Source organism: Vidua chalybeata, chromosome 24, assembly GCF_026979565.1.
Source record: "Vidua chalybeata isolate OUT-0048 chromosome 24, bVidCha1 merged haplotype, whole genome shotgun sequence".
NCBI classification, from domain to species: domain Eukaryota; kingdom Metazoa; phylum Chordata; class Aves; order Passeriformes; family Viduidae; genus Vidua; species Vidua chalybeata.
Window position 1 is genome coordinate 3,814,458 of NC_071553.1, and position 20,748 is coordinate 3,835,205.

At 61.0% G+C, this 20,748-nt stretch overlaps 1 protein-coding gene across 1 annotated transcript; it reads left to right on the plus strand.

Moving 5' to 3' along the window:
- Positions 1 to 6,276: 6,276 nt before the first annotated feature.
- Positions 6,277 to 19,184, plus strand: NUAK2 (NUAK family kinase 2). Its single transcript, XM_053963925.1, has 7 exons — positions 6,277 to 6,495; positions 11,389 to 11,509; positions 14,088 to 14,239; positions 15,662 to 15,727; positions 16,603 to 16,722; positions 16,965 to 17,097; positions 17,173 to 19,184. Exons 1-7 carry the CDS (start codon positions 6,277 to 6,279, stop codon positions 18,255 to 18,257), a joined length of 1,896 nt encoding a protein of 631 aa, XP_053819900.1. The 3' UTR covers positions 18,258 to 19,184.
- Positions 19,185 to 20,748: the final 1,564 nt, after the last annotated feature.

A 20,748-nucleotide genomic window follows, 5' to 3' on the forward strand; every position in this document is an offset into this window, starting at 1 on the left:
GGCTCCGCGCTTTGTTCAGCTGGAGCAGCGGGAGGGAGGGATCCTTTGTGTGGCTGCAGCGGAGCTGGAGCCCGATCCTTCCCTTCCTGCCTCCAGAAATCCTGGACAGAGCAGCGTCCCGGGAATGAACCCGCTGGAGGATTGATGGACGAGGTGACAGCGACTGGGGTGACAGAAACAGAGCTGGGGGTGTCCAGAGAGGGGGGGAAGGAGCAGCTCTGAGCCCCGAGGAGGGAAAAGCAGCTCCAGGTCTCTGCCTCTGGATGAACCCCAAGCTCCCATCACCCCACAGGATCCCTGGGACATCCCTGGAGCTGCCGAGTGCCAGCCCAGGGTGCCCCTGGCTCGGGGGGATTTTCCCCGCGATGGAACCCAGAGGGTGAGGGCGGCATTCACCTCCCTCCCCTGGCCCTGCGCCTCAATCCCGCCCTTCCCTGGGATGCTCCTGCTGGCAGATGGGATCCTGCAGGACACAGCCTCCCGGCTTTTGGCTGTGCCCGCCCTCCAGGTGACGGAGATGTGTCCTGAGCCCAGGTTCGGCTGGGGCGGGCGCTCCTGGCTGTGCCTCCAGGGGCGGTTTTGAGGATTTAAGCGGTTTGGGGTGGTTTGGTTTGGGCTGAGCCCCAGGTCTCTTCCCAGAGCTGCGAACAGCAGATGGCATCCCTGGGCTGAGCTGCGGCTGCAGCAGCACCTCGGGCAGCCCTCCCGCTGTCCTGGGCTGCCCTGGCCGGCTGCTGCTGGACCAGGGCGGCTCTAAAATCCCATTTCAGGTGGTGCAAGATCCAACAAATAACTTGGATGCTGCGCGTCTCCTCCAGTGTCTTATTCCCGTAGCAAGACACCCTTGTGGAGCCCAAGCATCTCCCAGGAGCTGGGACAGAGCTGGATTTGGGTCCAAAGAGTCCCTGATGGTGCTGCCAGCGCCAGCCCAGGAAATGCCTCCGGGGCTCGGTTCCACTGCAGCTCCCCGAGCTCTGCAGTGAATCCCTTGGGATGAGAGAGCCGCAGAGCTCCTCTCCCTGGATAAATGTTGGGTTTGTCACCAGCCAGGTCCTCCTGGCCCTGGGGGGCTGCAGGAAGCCCTGGGCCGGTCCCCCTGGCCCAGGCGGCCCCCGGGACCCCGCACCCTCCGTGCCCGCTCCGCTCCCTGCGTGCCTTTATCTCAACCCAGCCGAGCCTTTGGAGTTTTCCAGCGACAAAAAAATCCCGGAGCGGCCCCGGCCGTGTCCTCGCCTGAACTCCCCACGCTCGGAGTGTACTGAGAGGCTTTTCAGCCCCGGCGGCTGCTCCGACACAGAGGATGAGCGCCGAGCTGGCCCTGTTGCCAAAAATCATCGTTTATCGTCCCCGAGCAGCCTGTGTCTGCACAAACAGGAAACTTCCTCAAGGAACATCCTCCAGAGGATCCGGCGGTGGAGCAGAAATGATTCCTGCACCTTGCCATGGGCCTGGGACACGCGGCTGGGCTGGCCCTGGCTGTTGGGGACAATATTTTTTGGGGTCAGTGCTGCTTTTTGGGGTCAGCTCTGCCCTTTGTGGTGACAGTTCCCGAAAGGAGCCCGATGTGGGGTTGTGTGAGCACTGCTCCAGCTTCAGCTGGGAATTCTGCCCCGGAGAGCTGGGAATTGAGCTCTGGGAAGCGCCTCTGTCACTGCCATCCTCACCCCTGGGATGTCCCCAACGCTGTGGGGCACCAGCAGCAGAATCACCCCTGGCTGTCCCCATCTGCGGGGAATCTGCTGGCGCTGGAGCGGATGTGGAGTCACCATCCTGAGACACAGACGCTTCCTGCTCGCAAAATAAAAGCTCCAGCTTTTTTGAGGTTTTTTTTTTTTTTTTTTTAGGGAAATTTTTCTTATTCTTCCTCTAAATGCCTCGGGGTTTCTGCAGCCCCACGTGCTGTGACCCCCCCACCTCAGTGCCCAGGAGGGTGACAGGGACACCTGGGGGGCGGATTTGTGGTAAAGGGAGCCTTGGAGGGGTGTTTAATGGAAAAATTGGGATGGAGGGAGGGATGGATGGATGGATGGATGGATGGATGGATGGATGGATGGATGGATGGATGGATGATGAATGGATGATGGATGGATGATGGATGGATGGATGGATGGATGGATGGATGGATGGATGGATGGATGGATGGATCGATACATGGCTGGATCCACGGATGGATGATGGATGGATCCATGGATGGATACAGGGATGGATGGATGGATGGATGGATGGATGGATCCACGGATGGATGGATCCATGGATGGATGATGGATGGACGGACAGATGGAGCCCCCAGCTGCACTCCTGGGGTGGCCTCTGCTGCTCTCATCATCTGTGAAAGGCCAGAAATGACTTTTCCAAAGGCTCCCGTTGGCGCTGATGAGTTTCCCTTCTCCTGCTGATGGATGGGAGGATCAGAGCAGTCGCGGCTTCCTCCGGGGTTTTCAGAGGGAAAATGGGTTTCACACCTGCCAGAGCATCCCCGGCAGCAGGTGAGGAATGCTGGGGCTCAGGGCCACGAACGAGGGGCGAGCATTGAACTTTTTGTTGTCTCTGGCATTTTAATGACTCTTCCTTTCCCTGTGGGAGGTCTCCCTGCTGCAAGAGAATCTCTTTCGTGATGTTTATTCCTTCCCCAGTCCACAAGCAGAGCCTGTGGCCACCCAATCCCGAGGCAGAGCCACAGGTTTTGGCCGGGATGTGGAAGTTTTCAGAGCCGGGATAACGCTGTAGAATTTATTTTAATGTAATAAATGAATTAATACAAATTTCGCAGCCTGCAAGCAGACAGAGCTCCGGCTGTGAGCAAGCACCAAGCTGAGCTCGGAGCAGGTTTCCCTGACGTGGAGCCAAATTCCTGGCTGGATTTCAGGTTGGTTTTAGTGGACAGGCACAGGGGCGGCGGGACAAGGCCGGTTTGGGATTTCCAGGTCTGAGGCTGGCGGGGGCAGGGGAATTTCGGTGGATTTCCCCAGCGGAGAAAGCCGCGGCTGCTGCCACAATAGAGGATCCTTATCAGCGGATTCCAGAGGGCTCCGCTCCGCGTCCCTTGGCATTTCCATGAAAATGGGAAAGGCTTCCTGAGCCGCTCTGGAACAAACATCCCTCAGCCTCCCTCCCAGCCGCAGCACAGAATCCTGGAGAGGAATTTATCCGGTGGAAACAGAAACTCCGCGAGGCTGCGCGGCCTCGCACGGCGCGGGGGAAACCTCGGGAAAAGCATCCCGAGAAATCCACCGGGACACCAAACGCGGGCCTGGAGCTCGGTGCGGGCTCCAGCGCTTTTGGGGCGGGAGGGCTGAGCCGGGAGAGATCCCACGGCTGGGACAGCTCCGGAGACAGCGACAGCGACACTTTCCCCTCGGGCCGGTGCAATCCCTTTGCTGACCGCAGCCAGGGAGCTTTGAGCCTTCCCTGCCCGGCTCCGCCGCAATCCCCGGGCCGTGCCCGGACAGGATCCTGTTTGCTTTGACGCTGAAATTGCGGCACTTCGGTTCAGCTCAGCTCCTCCCCGCCGTGTTTATCTTCCCCGTGGCCCTTGGAAACGGCTCCTGTTGCTGCTCTGTAAATAATTCATTACCACAATTCATTATCGCCGTTCATTATCGCCGTTCTTTATCACAATCCATTATCACAATCCATTATCGCAATTGCTGCAGCCCAGGATCGTCTTGGGATGTCCCGGGCTGATTTTAAAATAAGGAGAGAGATTTGTCCCTGGTTTGTGGAGCTCGGGGAGAGGTTGGAGGTGGGAAGGAGCAGCCTGGAGCTGCTCATCCCTGTGAGGAGCCGAGGTGCCACGCGGCCACTGGCCATAAAAACCGGTGACAGGGGCAGGGGAAGGGACCTGTGTGTCTTAATTGCACCAAAATGACATTTAATGTGTGTGGGACATCGCTGGTACCTGTCACAGCCACGGAGAGTGGCACAATGGTACCAAAATGACATTTAATGTGTGTGGGACATCGCTGGTACCTGTCACAGCCACGGAGAGTGGCACAATGGTACCAAAATGACATTTAATGTGTGTGGGACCGTGCTAGGACAGGTAACAGCCATGGAGAGAGTGGCCCAACTGAACAAAAATGACATTAAATGTGTGTGGGACTGTGCTGGGACAGGTCACAGCCACAGAGAGTGTCCCAATCGCACCAAAATGACATTAAATGTGTGTAGGACATGGCTGGTGACAGCCATGGAGAGTGGCCCAGTGGTACCAAAATGACATTTAATGTGTGTGGGACCGTCTGGGACAGGTCACAGCCACGGAGAGCGGTTTGGTGCAAGGCTGTGCCCATGACTTGTGGTTCCACCTTCCCTGAGGGACATCTGTCCTCTATAACCTCACCCTGGTGACAAAACCAGCCAGGGGACAGTGCCACCCACCTGGGCCTGTCCTGACAGCGAGACACAGCCCCGAGGTGCTGCGAGCTCCGTCCTGTGTCACCTCCAAAGCTCGCGGAGAGGAGCCAGCGCTGGGTTTAAATCATGCCTGGCAGGCGTTCGAGACCCCCTGCTCTGCCCGAGTGTGCCGGGAGCGGTGGGAAAATCCAGGTCTGGATGAGTAATCCCGCAGTTATCTCCCTCTGCCATCGAGCCAGGGTGTCCTCACACAGGCCAGAGCCGGGCAAGCACCTTTGTTTTGGCTCTTCTGGGAAATAATTGCATTCTTTTAATGTTTCCAAAGGAAGATTTACCGCAGGGAGACCACACGGGGAGAAGGTGCTGCTGAGGGAGCCGGGAATGGCCGTGAGGAGCCTCAGCAGCCGTTTCCCCCCCGGCTCCGGGCCTGGAGAACGTTCCTGGTCCTCCCTCCCAGGCTGCGTGTCCAGGAGGGCAAAGGGTGGCTCTGTGGAGAGTGTGGTGTGCTCACCCAGCCTCTCCTCTCCTCTCCTCTCCTCTCCTCTCCTCTCCTCTCCTCTCCTCTCCTCTCCTCTCCTCTCCTCTCCTCTCCTCTCCTCTCCTCTCCTCTCCTCTCCTCTCCTCTCCTCTCCTCTCCTCTCCTCTCCTCTCCTCTCCTCTCCTCTCCTCTCCTCTCCTCTCCTCTCCTCTCCTCTCCTCTCCTCTCCTCTCCTCTCCTCTCCTCTCCTCTCCTCTCCTCTCCTCTCCTCTCCTCTCCTCTCCTCTCCTCTCCTCTCCTCTCCTCTCCTCTCCTCTCCTCTCCTCTCCTCTCCTCTCCTCTCCTCTCCTCTCCTCTCCTCTCCTCTCCTCTCCTCTCCTCTCCTCTCCTCTCCTCTCCTCTCCTCTCCTCTCCTCTCCTCTCCTCTCCTCTCCTCTCCTCTCCTCTCCTCTCCTCTCCTCTCCTCTCCTCTCCTCTCCTCTCCTCTCCTCTCCTCTCCTCTCCTCTCCTCTCCTCTCCTCTCCTCTCCTCTCCTCTCCTCTCCTCTCCTCTCCTCTCCTCTCCTCTCCTCTCCTCTCCTCTCCTCTCCTCTCCTCTCCTCTCCCCTCCCTGATTTTGCCCTAAATCCCAATTTTTCCCTGGGTTTTGGTGCAGTTTTTCTCTGGGTTTGGGTGGTTTGGGACTCGTCACAGCAAATCCTGCCTGACTGTGCGTGTCCCTCTGCTCCCAGTGGGACATCCAGGTGCTTTGCTCCACATGATGCAATTATGGAATGGTTTGGGCTGGAAGAAACCTTAAACATCACCCCTGCCATGGCCAGGGACACCTCCCACTGTCCCAGGCTGCTCCAAGCCCTGTCCAGCTTGGCCTTGGGCACTTCCAGGGATCCAGGGGCAGCCCGAGCTGCTCTGGGCACGCCGGGGCCTGCCCACCCTCACAGGAGGAATTCCATCCCAATATCCCACCTAACCCTGCCCTCAGTCACTGCGAAGCCATTCCCCCTTGCCCTGGCACTCCAGGCTCTTCTCCAAAGCCCCTCTGACCCTCCCAGCGCTCTGGGCCTGCCCCTCTTCCCAACCTTTGGGTGAAAATCCCTCCCTGCCCCATCCCCTGGAAAATCCCCCTCTCCCTCCAGCCCGGGCACACCCCCGTGCCCCCCTTTGCCCCCTGCCTCTCCCCCCTGTCCCTGATTCCCTCTGCCCCCTCTCTCTTCCCCCCTCCCTTACCCCAAATGTTTTGGGCGCTCTCCCCCAAGCCCTCCCCGAGGGTTCCCCGCTCCCAGCGCTGCCCGTGGGGTCTCCCCGCTGCCGTCCCCCCCCTTTCCCCGTCCCGGCCCGGGCGGGGCGGCCCCGGCGGCCGCCAATGGGCGCGGGGGGGCGCGGCCGCCGGGGCCGCCGCATTTATCGCCCGGGCCGGGCGGTGGAGCCGGAGCCGCGGTCGAGATGGAGCGGGCGGCAGGGCCCGGAACCGGCACCGGTTCTGCGCTGGCCGCCTCGCTGGCCGAGGGGCTGATCAAGTCGCCGCGGCCGCTGATGAAGAAGCAGGCGGTGAAGCGGCACCACCACAAGCACAACCTCAAGCACCGCTACGAGTTCCTGGAAACGCTGGGCAAAGGCACCTACGGGAAGGTGAAGAAAGCCCGGGAGCGCTCCGGGAAGCTGGTAAGGACCCCCCTGGGCGGGCACCGTCACCGTGCGGGGTCCCGAGCATCCCCTGTCCCCGGTGCATCCTCGGCGTCCCCGATGTATTCCCCCCGGTCCGGTGCGTCCCTCCCTGTCCCCGGTGTATTCCTCCCGGTCCGGTGTGTCCCTCCCTGTCCCCGGTGTATTCCCCCCGGTCCGCTGCGTCCCTCCCTGTCCCCGCTGCATCCCCGCCGTGTTTCGGCGGTCCCCGAGCTGCCCCCGCTTCCCGCAGCCCGGCCCCGCTGCCTCCCCCCTCTTTCCAAGCCGTTCCCGGCGCATCCTCACGGACCCCCGAGCACGCCCCGCTCCGAGCATTTCGCCCCCGGTGCCGCCGGTCCCGGCTCTCCGCAGCCCCGGCCGGGCCCCGCTGCCCCCGCAGCGTGCGGGAGGCTGCGGCTCTGCCCGGGCCGTGCCGCAGCGGGGGCTCAGCGGGGCCGGGGGCAGCCCCGAGGGGTCTCGTCCCGCTCCTCCCGGGGGGCTGCGGCTCCTCTCGCCCACTTGACCGCGGTCGCGCTTCCTGGGGGAAGGAGCGGGCAGGGCCGCGGCCGCCAAAGCAAACACCGCACTTGAGTCTGAAGGGTTTTTCCCTTCCTCTCGCCCTGGGTTTGCCTTTCTCACGGTGTGGGGCACCCGGAGCGCGGCCGGGCTCTCCAAAATCCTGACTCACCCCAGCCCGCTGGGGGAAAGCGGCTCTGGCTCAGCCCAGCTCAGCTTTCCTCAGGGAAAAGGGGGTTGAGCCCCCAGGAACGCCGGGCGCTGCTCTGTCCTGTGGGAATCTGCAAGGATTCAACCTTGGACGTGAATTCCCAGCCTCGAGGGGTGGGGGGGACCCAAAAAGCCCCTCGCAGGCCGGCCTGGGCAGGGGGCGAGCTGCGAGTGGCAGGACTGGCCCTGCCAGGGGCTGGGATGGGATCAGCGACATCCCACGGGGACACGCCAGGGAAAGAAAGAGCCGCGAATCCGCGAGGTTTCCTTGTGTAATCCTGATGAAATCAGATCCGAAGGCAGCTCTGCCCATCCGAGCCGCTGCTTTGCTGCATAATCAGGGCCTGGAAATGCGGCTTCCACCCACAGAGCTGCAAGGATCCCTCCCCTCGGCATGGGCGAGAAAATTCTCCTTTCCCTGCCCGCACCTGCAGCTCAGAAATCTCCGTTCCCTGCCCAAAGACTCCGTGCGAGCCCCTCAGGATCGCTCTATTTTCATGCAAATCCAACCCACGGGCCGCGGAGCCCTCAATGAAGGCGGCAGAAAATCAAAGGCTCTGCTCAGCAGCCCCTCCCCGGCCTGCTGGAGGAACAGGAGACTCCAACCCACAAATCTCTCCTCTCCCCACAAATTCTTTCTCGGAGCACTCAGCATTTCCGGGCCGGTTTAATCTGGAGGTTTAGCCCGAGTTCGGCTGCTGTTCGCTCCTTCCCCGAGCGGTTTTCACTTCCCACAGCCGCGGGTGTGAGGGCAGGGACCGGGCACCCCTCGTGGGGATCCCACGGCACCGGCTGGGGCTGAAAAGCTGGAGCTGCTCCATCCACGGGGATTTTGCCTCCGGCGAATCGGGAATTGCCTCTGACAGAGGCGCTGGGTGTTGAACCAGCTCCTTTTACCGCCCGCGTTTCTTGTTCCTCTCTCAATTTTAAAACCCCTGCACTCAGAGCAGGCCGATTTGGTTGGAAGGTGACAGGAAATTCCAGGCTCCTGCAGCTGGAGGATGTTTTGGGACTTCCATGAATTATTTGTCTGGGAAAAAAAATCCCTTTTTTTCCTGTTAGAAATCCTTTATCTGAAGTGATGCTTCTGCTGAGTGCCTTTCCCAATCCTTAATAAAACCCTGCAATATCAAGTGGGGAGGGAATTGCTGGTTGTTTTTCCTTCCCCTTTTTTCCCCCCTTCTTTCTTTTTTCCCTTCCCTTTCCCCCTTTTTTCCCCTTCCCTTTCCCCTTCTTTTTTTCCTTTCCCCCTTTTTGCCCCCTTTTTACCCCCTTTCCCCCTTTTTACCCCTTTCCCTCCCTTTTTTCCCCCCTTTCCCTCCCTTTTTTCCCCCCTTTCCCTCCCTTTTTTCCCCCCTTTCCCTCCCTTTTTTCCCCCCTTTCCCTCCCTTTTCTCCCCCCTTTCCCTCCCTTTTTTCCCCCTTTCCCTCCCTTTTTTTCCCCCCTTTCCCTCCCTTTTTTTTCCCCTTTCCCTCCCTTTTTTTCCCCTTTCCCTCCCTTTTTTTCCCCTTTCCCTCCCTTTTTTTCCCCTTTCCCTCCCTTTTTTTTCCCCTTTCCCTCCCCTTTTTTTCCCCCTTCTCTCCCTTTTTTTCCTCCCTTTTCCCCCCACCTGTTAGCAGAGCAGCCTCCAGGCTCTTTTTCCCCTCCCAGCCTGGAGTTTTTCCCAGCCTGGCTCCCCATCCCTGGCCTGCAGCCAAGCCAAACACGACCGGGGGACCTCCCGTGGGACTCTCCTCGGTGTCACAAACGCGATTTGGGGCCCGTGTGGTGTCAGAAGGCAGCACCTGGAATATTCCAGAGCCTCTTTTGATCTGCGGGAAGGGGCCAAGCCCGCTCTGTTCCAGGCGGATTTAAATCCGAATTTCACCCAACGCTGCCCTTGCAGTCTGGAACAGCTTCTGAAGCGCTGCCTGCGGTTGTACCTTAATGCATCTTTCAGCAGCTGCTGAAAATACCTGTTCGGCCCCCAAAAAACTTGTAATTCAAAGCCTCTTTTTGACTTGGAAAGCACTCCCGAGCTCCCTGGGAGGCTCCAGGGGGATTTCTCGGGATTTCCCTGCAGGGGATTCTCCTGGCGGGGCTGTGGCACTGCCTGTCCCTCAGGCTGCTGTCCCCAGCTCCAGGGTGGCCTTTCCCATCTCCAGGCGACACCCTCTGCTCTCTCATCCCCCTTGGGCAGGGAAAATTTGGGAACAAAGCGGCTGCCTGGCACCCCCGGGGGAAGATGGGACTGCTCCATCTGCCTGGAGGTCACTAATTTTGGGATCACTGCTGGATCCAGCCAGGGGCGTCTCCTGGAGCTGCTTCATCTTTTTTTTTTTTTGTGGATTGTAGCTCTTGCCCTGAGCCCTGGCTCAGAATTTTGGGGGTGTGAGCCTCTGGGGCAGCAAGGGAATGCTCTGAAATTCTCCAAAATGCTCCTAAAATTCTCCAAAATGCTCCGAAATTTTTGGCCCCAAGCTGCTGACGCTGCTGGGCTGGGTGTCAGGCTCTGCAGGGGGCAGGGATGGAGGGAGGCAGCAGGAATTTGGGAGGCTGGCTCTGCAAGGGTCAGGTAACTGGGGCAGCAGAGGAAAAAAAAAAATTGTTAAAATTTAACCTGTTAAACAAAGGTCAGGGGGAAAGAAAACCTGGCTGGGCTTCCCAGAAGCATTAAACACTTTCAGTATTGCTTTACCAAGAAACTTGGGCTGGGGTTGTTGAACTTCTCCTGGCCAGAGTTCACTGGCTCCTCCAGGAGCCATTCCTGCCCTGCCCGGTGCTGCCTGAGGCGGCTGGGGGCCACCAAAATGGGCTTGGGGGCCACCAAAATGGGGTTTGGAGCCACAAAAATCGGATTCGGAGCCACAAAAATCGGATTTAGGGCCAAAAAGGGGCTTCAGGTGCCCACCTGAGCCCCTTGCAGAGGCTTCTCCCTGCTGAGCCCTCGCTGCGGGTGCCATAGGTCTGGCTTAGCAAAACTCTGCTGCCTGCTGGGCCGGGCTTTGAGGAGCGAGGCTTCCAAGGGCCCTAAAAGTCAGGGACACGGGGCTGAGCATCCCTCCCGCACCTCGGACCCTCCCTGTGCCGGCAGCTGCGGCCGGCGGGGCTCCGCGGCCCCTCTCCCCGTTGCTGGGAGACTGCTGCGAGGGTCCCTTGACGGGATTAAAACTGTTCCGCATTCTTGTCTGGGAGGGGAAAAGAAGAAAAAAAAAAACAAAAAACCAAAAGGTTCTGCTGGATTCAGTTGTAAATTCAGCCCTGGGAGCGCATTGTGTGCCCGCAGCCCCTTTGAAAGGGGATTAGAAGGAGTCTATTCTTACTCCTCTTTCTCCTCCCTTTTCAATCTCCTTGTAGAGGAAAACCTGAAAACCCAAAGGAAAACTCCGGTCTCCCACCCCGTTCCGAGGTGGGATCTAATTTTTCACCCGAACTTTCTCTTACTCCTAGAAATAAAGTGGTTTAGAGGCAAACAAAAGGCGAGGTGTGGGGGTTTTTTTTCCCTTTTCCTGACGCCAGGAATTGGCTGTTGCTGCTGTTGCTGTTGTTGTTGCTGTGGTTATCTCCTGAGTCCAGTGTGCAGGGCACATTCCTGCGGCTGGACACGATCCCTGCAAAGCCCAAAAATCATGAGCGGGGCTGTGAGACCTGCGGGAGGAGTCATGGGAGCCCCAAAAATCAGGGCTGGGCTACCTGATGGAAGAGGCTCAGGAAGACCCCAAAGATCAGAGCTGTGCTGTGTGATGGAGGGGTCTTGGGGAGCCCCAAAAATCAGGGCTGAGCTGCCTGGGAGGAGGCTCAGGGAGCCCCAAAAATCAGGGCTGAGCTGCCTGCAGGAGGAGTCATGGGGAGCCCCAAAAATCAGGGCTGTGCTGCCTGGGAGGAGGAGTCATGGGGAGCCCCAAAAATCAGGAGCAGGTCTGTCCTACCTGTGGGAGGAGCCTCGTGCCCCCCAGAAATGAGGAGCTGTCACAGATGTCCCCCGGGGGGAGCTGCTCCCTCGTGTGCAGCAGCAGGAATTGGGAAGAATAAACCACAAATGGCTAAAATTCGCTTTTCTGGGAGCCGTTTCCATGGAGCTGCGCTGCTCAGCTCGTGGGGATGTTGTTTGCGAGCCCCTTCCCAAAACAGGGGAGGGAGGAATTTCTTCCTTGGGGAGCTCACAGCCCCCTCTGTGCCCCTCCACAGGTGGCCATCAAATCCATCCGCAAGGACAAAATCAAGGATGAGCAGGACCTCATCCACATCCGGAGGGAGATCGAGATCATGTCCTCCCTCAACCACCCGCACATCATCGCTGTGCACGAAGGTGAGGCCTCCTCTGCCTTCCCTGCTCCAGCTGCATCCATGATCGGAGCCTCCGGAACGGGCTGGGAACCGGGGGGGGCTCTTGGGGTGGGTTTAGCCTGGCTGGGTGGGTTTGGCCCGGCTGGGTGGATTTGGCACGGTTTGGCCCAGTTTGGCCTGGCTGGGTGGGTTTGGCCAGGTTTGGCCCAGTTTGGCCCGGCTGGGTGGGTTTGGCTCAGTTTAGCCCAGTTTAGCCCGGCTGGGTGGGTTTGGCCAGGTTTAGCCCAGTTTGGCCTGGCTGGGTGGGTTTGGTCCAGCTGGGTGGGTTTGGCCCGGCTGGGTGGGTTTGGCCCGGTTTAGCCCAGTTTGGCCTGGCTGGGTGGGTTTGGCTCAGTTTAGCCCAGTTTAGCCCGGCTGGGTGGGTTTGGCTCAGTTTGGCCCAGTTTAGCCCGGCTGGGTGGGTTTGGCCCAGTTTAGCCCGGCTGGGTGGGTTTAGCCCGGCTGGGTGGATTTGGCCAGGTTTAGCCCAGTTTAGCCTGGCTGAGTGGGTTTGGCCTGGCTGGGTGGGTTTGGCCCGGCTGGGTGGGTTTGGCCAGGTTTGGCCCAGTTTGGCCTGGCTGGGTGGGTTTGGCCCGGCTGGGTGGGTTTGGCTCAGTTTAGCCCAGTTTAGCCCGGCTGGGTGGGTTTGGCTGAGTAGGGAGCAGGGGCTGGGCATGGCTGGGCATGGCTGTGCCGGCCGCTCACCCCGGAGAATTTGGCATCTCCGTGGGTCTGCTCTGAGCCCGAGGCAGGATTTAATCTCAGTCCTGGAGTCCTCCTCATTCCCTCCCCCGGGGCACTGGAAAACCAAACCGCTGTGCCGGGAGAGTTCCTGGTGCTGCCGGGCTCGGCTTTATGGCCAGGGCTGGGCTTTGCTGCGGCGGGGATCGGGAAAACCCAGGAGAAATTTCTCCAGGTCCAAGCAGAACCAGGCTCAGCCTAAATCCGCGGGTGGGTCAGGCTTAGCAGACACCGAGTCCTTGGGCTGGAGCCTTCCTGGGGCTGGCTCTGCCCCTGCTGCGGCGCTTGTGAGGGATCCGGAGCCCTTTTGTCCTCCAAACAAAGGCGAGCGGGCTGGCAGCTCCTCCGCGGTGTTTGCGAGGGCTGACTCACAGCGGCGGCTGGAATTCAAAAACACCGAGCTGGCTTTCTGCAAACAGGAAGAAAACGCTCCGGCTCCTGGCTCCTTTTTTTTGGGAGCAACGGGAACAGGCAGGAAGGTCACCGGCTGTGCCAGCGCTGTCACCTTCCCCTTGGCGGGGGGTTCCAGCAAAGAGCCGCACGCCTGAGTCACCTCTGGTGGCAGAGCCTCGGTGGTGGCAGAGCCTCGGTGGTGGCAGAGCCTCGGTGGTGGCACAGCCAGTGGTGATAGAGCCTCGGTGGTGGCACAGCCTCTGTGGTGGCACAGCCCTTGTGGTGTCACAGCCAGTGGTAGTAGAGCCTTTATGGTGGCACAGCCTTTATGGTGCCACAGCTGGTGGTGGCACAGCCTTTGTGGTGGCACAGCCTTGTGGTGGCACAGCCTTTATGGTGCCACAGCTGGTGGTGGCACAGCCTTTGTGGTGGCACAGCCTTTGTGGTGGCACAGCCTTTGTGGTGGCACAGCCTTTATGGTGCCACAGCTGGTGGTGGCACAGCCTTGTGGTGGCACAGCTGGTGGTGGCACAGCCTTTATGGTGGCACAGCCTTTGTGGTGGCACAGCCTGTGTGGTGGCACAGCCTTTGTGGCGGCACAGCCTTTGTGGCGGCACAGCCTTTATGGTGGCACAGCCTTTGTGGTGGCACAGCCTTTATGGTGGCACAGCCTTTATGGTGGCACAGCCTTTATGGTGCCACAGCTGGTGGTGGCAGAGCCTTGTGGTGGCACAGCTGGTGGTGGCACAGCTGGTGGTGGCACAGCCTGTGTGGTGGCACAGCCTTTATGGTGGCACAGCTGGTGGTGGCACAGCTGGTGGTGGCACAGCCTTTGTGGTGGCACAGCCTTTGTGGTGGCACAGCCTTTATGGTGGCACAGCCTTTATGGTGGCACAGCCTTTATGGTGCCACAGCTGGTGGTGGCAGAGCCTTGTGGTGGCACAGCTGGTGGTGGCACAGCTGGTGGTGGCACAGCTGGTGGTGGCACAGCCTGTGTGGTGGCACAGCCTTTATGGTGGCACAGCTGGTGGTGGCACAGCCTTTGTGGTGGCACAGCCTTTGTGGTGGCACAGCCTTTGTGGTGGCACAGCCTTTATGGTGGCACAGCCTTTATGGTGCCACAGCTGGTGGTGGCAGAGCCTTGTGGTGGCACAGCTGGTGGTGGCACAGCTGGTGGTGGCACAGCTGGTGGTGGCACAGCCTTGTGGTGGCACAGCTGCTGGGCCAGCAGCCCTGGTGGCACTGGGGGCTGTGGGTGACAGCTCTGGTGGCCCCCCCTCTCCTGCAGGTCCCTGCTTAGCCCAAGACTGAAGGCAGGGATTTGGGTTAGGGTCAACCAAAGCCCCACCTGCTCATTAACAGGAATGTCCTAAGGAGAATTCCCGAGGTTCCGAGGATCCCTTTTAACCCTTTCCCGCGTCCCGCAGTGTTTGAGAACAGCGCCAAGATCGTCATCGTGATGGAATACGCCAGCAAGGGCGACCTGTACGATTACATCAGCGAGCGGCAGCGGCTCTCGGAGCAGGAGGCGCGACACTTCTTCCGCCAGGTCGTGTCCGCCGTCTACTACTGCCACAAGGTGGGTGGCACCGCCCTTCCCGGGGGAAGAGGGGCTGGATGGGCTCCCGAGGCCTCCTCCCAGTGGATTCCTGGCTGGATGGGCTCCTGAGCCCTGCTCCCGATGGTTTCCTGGTGGATTCCCGGCTGGATGGGCTCCCAAGCCCTCCTGCCAATGGTTTCTCAATGGATTCCTGGCTGGATGGGCTCCTGAGCCTTCCTCCCGATGTTTTCCTGGCTGGATGGGCTCCTGAGCGCTCCTCCTGGTGGTTTCCTGGTGGATTCCTGGCTGGATGGGCTCCTGAGCCCTCCTCCCGATGGATTCCTGGCTGGATGGGCTCCTGAGTGCTCCTCCTAATGGATTCCCGATCGTTTCCTGGCTGGATGGGCTCCTGAGCCTTCCTCCCGATGTTTTCCTGGCTGGATGGGCTCCTGAGCGCTCCTCCCGATGGTTTCCTGGTGGATTCCTGCCTGGATGGGCTCCTGAGCCCTCCTCCCAATGGATTCCCGATGGTTTCCTGGCTGGATGGGCTCCTGAGCCCTCCCCCCAATGGATTCCTGCCTGGATGGGCTCCTGAGCCCTCCTCCCAATGGATTCCCGATGGTTTCCTGGCTGGATGGGCTCCTGAGTTCTCCTCCCGATGGTTTCCTGGTGGATTCCTGCCTGGATGGGCTCCTGAGCCCTCCTCCCGATGGATTCCCGATAGTTTCCTGGCTGGATGGGCTCCTGAGTTCTCCTCCCTGCAGCCCCACGGGAGCCGGGAGCAGCTCGTGGCTCTCCACCTTCCCCAGGCTGATCCCGCCTTTAGTCTGAAGGGTGTGGCAGCGCCCCGGCAGCTTTTGGGAGCTCCTGGCCTCGGCTGCGGTGTGGGGGTGACTAACCCGGCCTGGCACTTGTCACCTCCCCTCCCACCCGACCAGACGGAGACGCCCAGAGCTGCCCTCGGGGCTGGAAGCCAAGCCCGGGGTCACCTGTGCTGCTCCTGACGGGAGTGTGAAGCTGCAGGACCCTCCCCGGGGTGTGGGTGATGCCCGGGCAGGACCCTCCAGCCCGAGGACGCTCCGAGGCTGTGCCCCTGCCCTCGGTGGGAACAGGGGGTGGCAGGGCAGCTCCTGACCCCAAACCGGATCGAGGGCTCGCTCCTCTGGGCACAGCAGGCCCTGGCCAAGCAGGAGCCGTGCCCTGGTGGGGCTGGCACTGCGTGCTGCCACGGCTGGGGACAATGGAGGAGCCCAGGGTGGCGTGCGGTGCAGGCACCTCCCTGCTCCTGCTGCCCAGCTGGTGCCACCCAGGCTGGGCCACCCATCCCAGGGCCACGCCCGCACTGTTTGTGCCTCCTGTGCCCTGTTTGCCGTGCCCTGACCGGGAGGGCAGTGACCTCCCGCTGTGCTGGACTTTCCCTCCCTCAAACCCTCCAGGAATTAACCCCGGCTCTTCCCGCAGAACGGGATCGTGCACCGGGACCTGAAGCTGGAGAACATCCTGCTGGATGCCAACGGGAACATCAAGGTGAGGGGCTGGCACGGCCTGGGGGAGCTGCCCAGCCTGGAGGGACAGGGGGTGACCACAAGTCTCAGTCCCCTCAGGGCACGTGCTTCCCTGAGCTCTGGCACCACCTGGAATGCTGTGGAGAGCTGGCAGAGTCTGGCAGCCAAGCAGATCTGGCAAAGCCATAAGTGATACCGGCCTGCTGATAAGAGGGCAAAGTCTGAGCGCCCGGATCGGCGCTGGCTGGATGAGAAGGGCTCTTTTCCTGGTTTCTGTATGTGCCAGCCAGGAAATCCCAGCTCCCCCACGGGCCCCGAGTGGCGACTTCTGCCAGTGAGGAAGGGCACAGCCTGGCCTGGGCCGGGGATCCCTGCGGCCACTGATAACGGGGTTTATCTCCACCAGGGATAATTTTGCAATTGGGAGCTCGAGGGCAGCCAGGGAACCTCCTGCTGGCTGGGAGGTGACAGCTGTAATGAGGATAATGAGCACCTGTGCGAGGTGGAGCTGATAGGGACCGCTGCCGCCTGGGGTGGCTGGGGACGAGCGGGAGGAAAGCCTGGAAGTCCTCCCAGCCTCACCTTTCCACCCTGCTCCCGCTGCCAGGGCCGCAGGGCAGCTGCTGGGATGAAGCTTTTGGGAAGGAGAGAGCAACAGGAGCGATCTCAGGGGTGCAGAACCAGGCTGAGGGGATTCAGAACCAAGGGCAGCCCTGGTTTGGACCAGGTTCATCCCTGGACAGCTCCAGGAGAACTTTCAGTCTTGGGAAACTTGGGAAAGGGGAACTCGAGAAAGGGGAACTTGGGAAAGGGGGCTTTAGGAAAGGGGAACTTGGGAAAGGGGGCTTTGGGAAAGGGGGCTTTGCTGCTGGATGACAGCTGTGTTTGTCCCCCCAGATCGCAGATTTCGGGCTGTCCAACGTTTTCCAGCAGGACAAGCTCCTGCAGACCTACTGCGGCAGCCCCCTGTACGCATCCCCCGAGATCATCAACGGGCGGCCCTACAAGGGCCCCGAGGTGGGTTGTGCCTCCCTGCGGGGTGTGGGAATGGCTCTGGGCTTTTCCCAGTGTATTTTGGGCTAGCAGGACCCCTGAGCCCGGGCACTGCAGGGGTGCTGGCTGTGCTGGGGTCCTGCCTCACAGTCTGTCACACCCTGTGGCTGCCTCCATCCTGGGAGTCCTGATGAGACTCTGGTGGGGTGGGGACCAGGACAGCCCGGTCCTGCTGTCCCCTGCAGGCTCCTCTGTCCCTTTCACAGGTGGACAGCTGGTCCCTGGGTGTCCTCCTCTACATCCTGGTCCACGGCACGATGCCCTTCGATGGCCACGACTACAAGACCCTGGTCAAGCAGATCACCAGCGGGGACTACCGGGAGCCCACGAAGCTCTCAGGTAGGGACACCCCCGTCCCCCTGTGTGCCCCCCTTCCCCGTGTCCCCTCCCGTGCCTGACCCGTCCCTTCCCCAGATGCCTGCGGGCTGATCCGGTGGATGCTGATGGTGAACCCCGAGCGCCGGGCCACCATCGAGGACATCGCCACGCACTGGTGGGTCAACTGGGGCTACAAAACGCCTCTGGGCGAGCAGGAGCTGCTGCGGGAGAGCGAATCCCCGCTGGCCACGGTGGCCGAGTGGCTGCGCCGCTCGTCCCGGCCCCTGCTGGAGAACGGCTCCAAGGTGCGCTGCTTCCTGAAGCAGCACATCCCCGGCGTGGCGCTGGAGCGGCAGCGCTCCCTCAAGAAGTCCAAGAAGGAGAACGACGTCTCGCACGCCCTTCAGGAGGTGCCCGCGGGCCCCGAGAACCCCTCCAAGTCCGTCCTCAAGCGGCCCAAGGGCATCCTGAAGAAGAGGAACTCCTGCGAGCAGAAGGTGCCCAGCCCCGGCCCCCCGCCCGGGGAGGGTGGGGAGGGTCCCCCCGCGGGGCTGTCCCGGGTGCTGCCCTCCGGAGCAGCGGCAGCAGCGCCCGCGGCCGTGCCCAAGAAGGGAATCCTGAAGAAGCCCTCGGCCCGGGAGTCGGGGTATTACTCGTCCCTGGAGTGCTGCGAGTCCGGGGACGTGCTGGACGCGGGGAGCTTGGACCTGGACGGGACCGTGTTTGCCGAGCCGCCCTCGCCGCCCCCGCAGGGGCTCCCGGCGCGCAGGAAAGGAATCCTCAAACACAACGGCAAATTCTCCTCGGGCAGCGCCGAGCCCGCGAGCCCCCCCGAGAGGGGCTTCGGGGGTTTCAGCGAGGTGTCCCTGCCCCAGGGCCCCCGCGCCCGGCCGGCCAGCGCCGTCAGCGAGGACAGCATCCTGTCCACAGAGTCCTTCGACCAGCTGGAGCTGCCCGCCCGCCGCCCCCCCGGCAGCGGGGCCATGCGGGGCTGCGCGTCCGCCGAGAGCCTCCTGCGGCTGGAGGAGGAGGAGGAGCGGGAGGAAGGGCGGCGGCTGCGCCGCTGGACTGTCACCCACTGCCGCAGCCCCTTGGCGGAGAGCAGCGCGTCGCTGGCGGGCTGTGACAATGGCACCGAGCTCTACCGGCGCGCTGTGGCCGTCGGGGTGAAGCTGAGCTGAGCCCTCCCCGCAGGGCTGCCCCGGGCCGCTGCATTTTGGGGAGGGGGCTGAGCCTCCCTCCCTTCCTCCCTCCCTCCCTCCCTCTCTTCCTTCCTCCCTTCCTTCCCCGGGGCTGCCGGTGCTGCTGATCCACATCCCACGGATTGATTTGGCAGCCTCGGGGCAGGGGATGCCCCAGGGCCCGGACATTTGATGGACCAAAGCCCCCAGAGTGGCCCCCGAGGAGGGGCTGGGGGGTCCCGGGGGCTCCTCGCTGCCGTCCTTCCCTCTCGAACAGGCTCATCTCATCACGAGGGTGAAAGCACGGGGTTTGGGGGGGGGGGGGTTGATTTCTTTGCACTGTTTTTTGGCTGCACAAGGTAACGGAGGGGGCGGGTGATATACCTCAAACAAGCTGCAGATGTAGCAGGGTGCTGGTGAGGGCTCCAAGGTGCTGCCCGTGGGCTTCGGGAGGTGCTGGGGGCACCCAGGCCACGGCTCTGCCCTCTCCTGAGTGCTGAGAAACTGGATGTGGCCAAAAGCCCAGGCTGGGAAATGCTGTGATGCCAACATCTCTCATTGTAATGTGGAAAAAAAAGAAAAAAAAAAGGAAAAAAAAAAAAAAAGGTGCCCTTGGTGAGGCACCGTGTCTTTATTTATTGATTTATTGCCTTTGTCCAGGCTGGTGTGGAGGGCAGCAGCACGGGATGTGTCTGGTTCCACAGAGGCCATCCAGGGGTGTTTTTGGGGAGGTGGCTGTGTCCTCGTGTCACACGGCTCCCTTGCACTGTTGCCACGTGTGCTCGCTGGCCCTTTCCCCTCTCCGGGGGGGAGTGTTGTGTTCTCCCTCCTTCCTACGGCACGGGCTGGAGAAAAACATTAAATTAAAGCAAACGGTAAAGCTGAGTTGTCACTTTGATTGCTGGGGGTGAGGGAGGGGCTGCCTGGAGCTGCCTGCTGTCCCTGTCCCTGTCCCTGTCCCTGTCCCTGTGCTTCTCCTGACGGGATCGGGCCGTGCTCCAGCCCGGGTGAGGGTGGCTGAGCTCACACACGTCCTGCAGGATGGAACCTCTGTGTTCAGTCCCTCCTCAAACTGGGTTTAACTGGTGCCTCCCCAGCGCTCCGTGGTGCTGAACTGGGGCTGGACACATCGCTGATCTGGGGGCTCAGCGCCCCCGGGAGTGGGAAATCCGGATTTTAGGGCTGAGCAGCTGCTGGACAAAGAGAGGCCAAAATGTAGGGGAAGTTGTGATGAGGAGCCCCTTCTCCCCTCCCCACTGTGGGCAGCCCCGCTGTCCCAGCCCTGCTCCCAAACCCCTCTCACATCGCTGATGTGGGGGCTCAGCGCCCCCGGGAGTGGGAAATCCGGATTTTAGGGCTGAGCAGCTGCTGGACAAACACAGCCCAAAATTTAGGGGAAGCTGTGATGGAAGGGGGACAGTGGGGGATCAGGATCCCTTCTCCCCTCCCCACCACGAGCAGCCCCCCTGTCCCAACCCCTCTCCCAAACCCCTCTCACATCCCTGAACCCCCGTGGGTCTGAATCTGGGGGACATCCCCGGGTTTTGGTGGCAGGAGCTGCCTCTCCACCCTTTCCCTTCACCCGCTGAGGCACGGAAATCCATTTCCCTGCCCCGTGACCATTCCCGTTTCCAGCCGGGTTAACCGGAGCCCATCCCCGCCACCTCCCTCCCCGCGAGCAGCGGGGACAGGGTGGCAGGATGCCCGGAATGCCGCCCCTTGTCCCAGGAATGCCACCCCTTGTCCCAGGAATGCCACCCCTTGTCCCAACAGGCGGTGGCGGGGGGGGGGGGGGTCACCGCGCTCGGCCCCCCCACCGCGCATTCCCCGCGTGCTTCCCGAGCCTTTGAGGAATTCTGGAGCTTAAAGGCGCTCCGAGGGCTGAGCCTGGGCAAAGTCCCGGTGCCCTGGGTGCTGCCAGGATGGGATCCATGGGATGGGATCCATGGAATGGGATGGGATCCATGGGATCCATGGGATGGGATGGGATCCATGGAATGGGATGGGATCCATGGGATGAGATCCATGAGATGGGATCCATGGGATGGGATGGGACCCATGAGATGGGATCCATGAGATGGGATCCATGGGTTAGGATCCATGGGATGTGATGGGATGGGATGGGATCTATGGGATAGGATGGGATCCATGGAATAGGATAGGATGGGATCCATGGGATGGGATGGGATGGGATGGGATGGGATGGGTTCCATGGGATGGGATCCATGGGATAGAATGGTATGGGATCCATGGGATGAGATCCATGGGATGGGATGGGACCCATGAGATGGGATCCATGGGATAGGATCCATGCGATGGGATGGGATGGGATGCGTTCCATGGGATGGGATCCATAGGATAGGATGGGATGGGATCCATGGGATGAGATCCATGAGATGGGATCCATGGGATGGGATGGGACCCATGAGATGGGATCCATGGGATAGGATCTATGGGATAGGATGGGCCAGGCACGGAGCAGAGGGTCCTT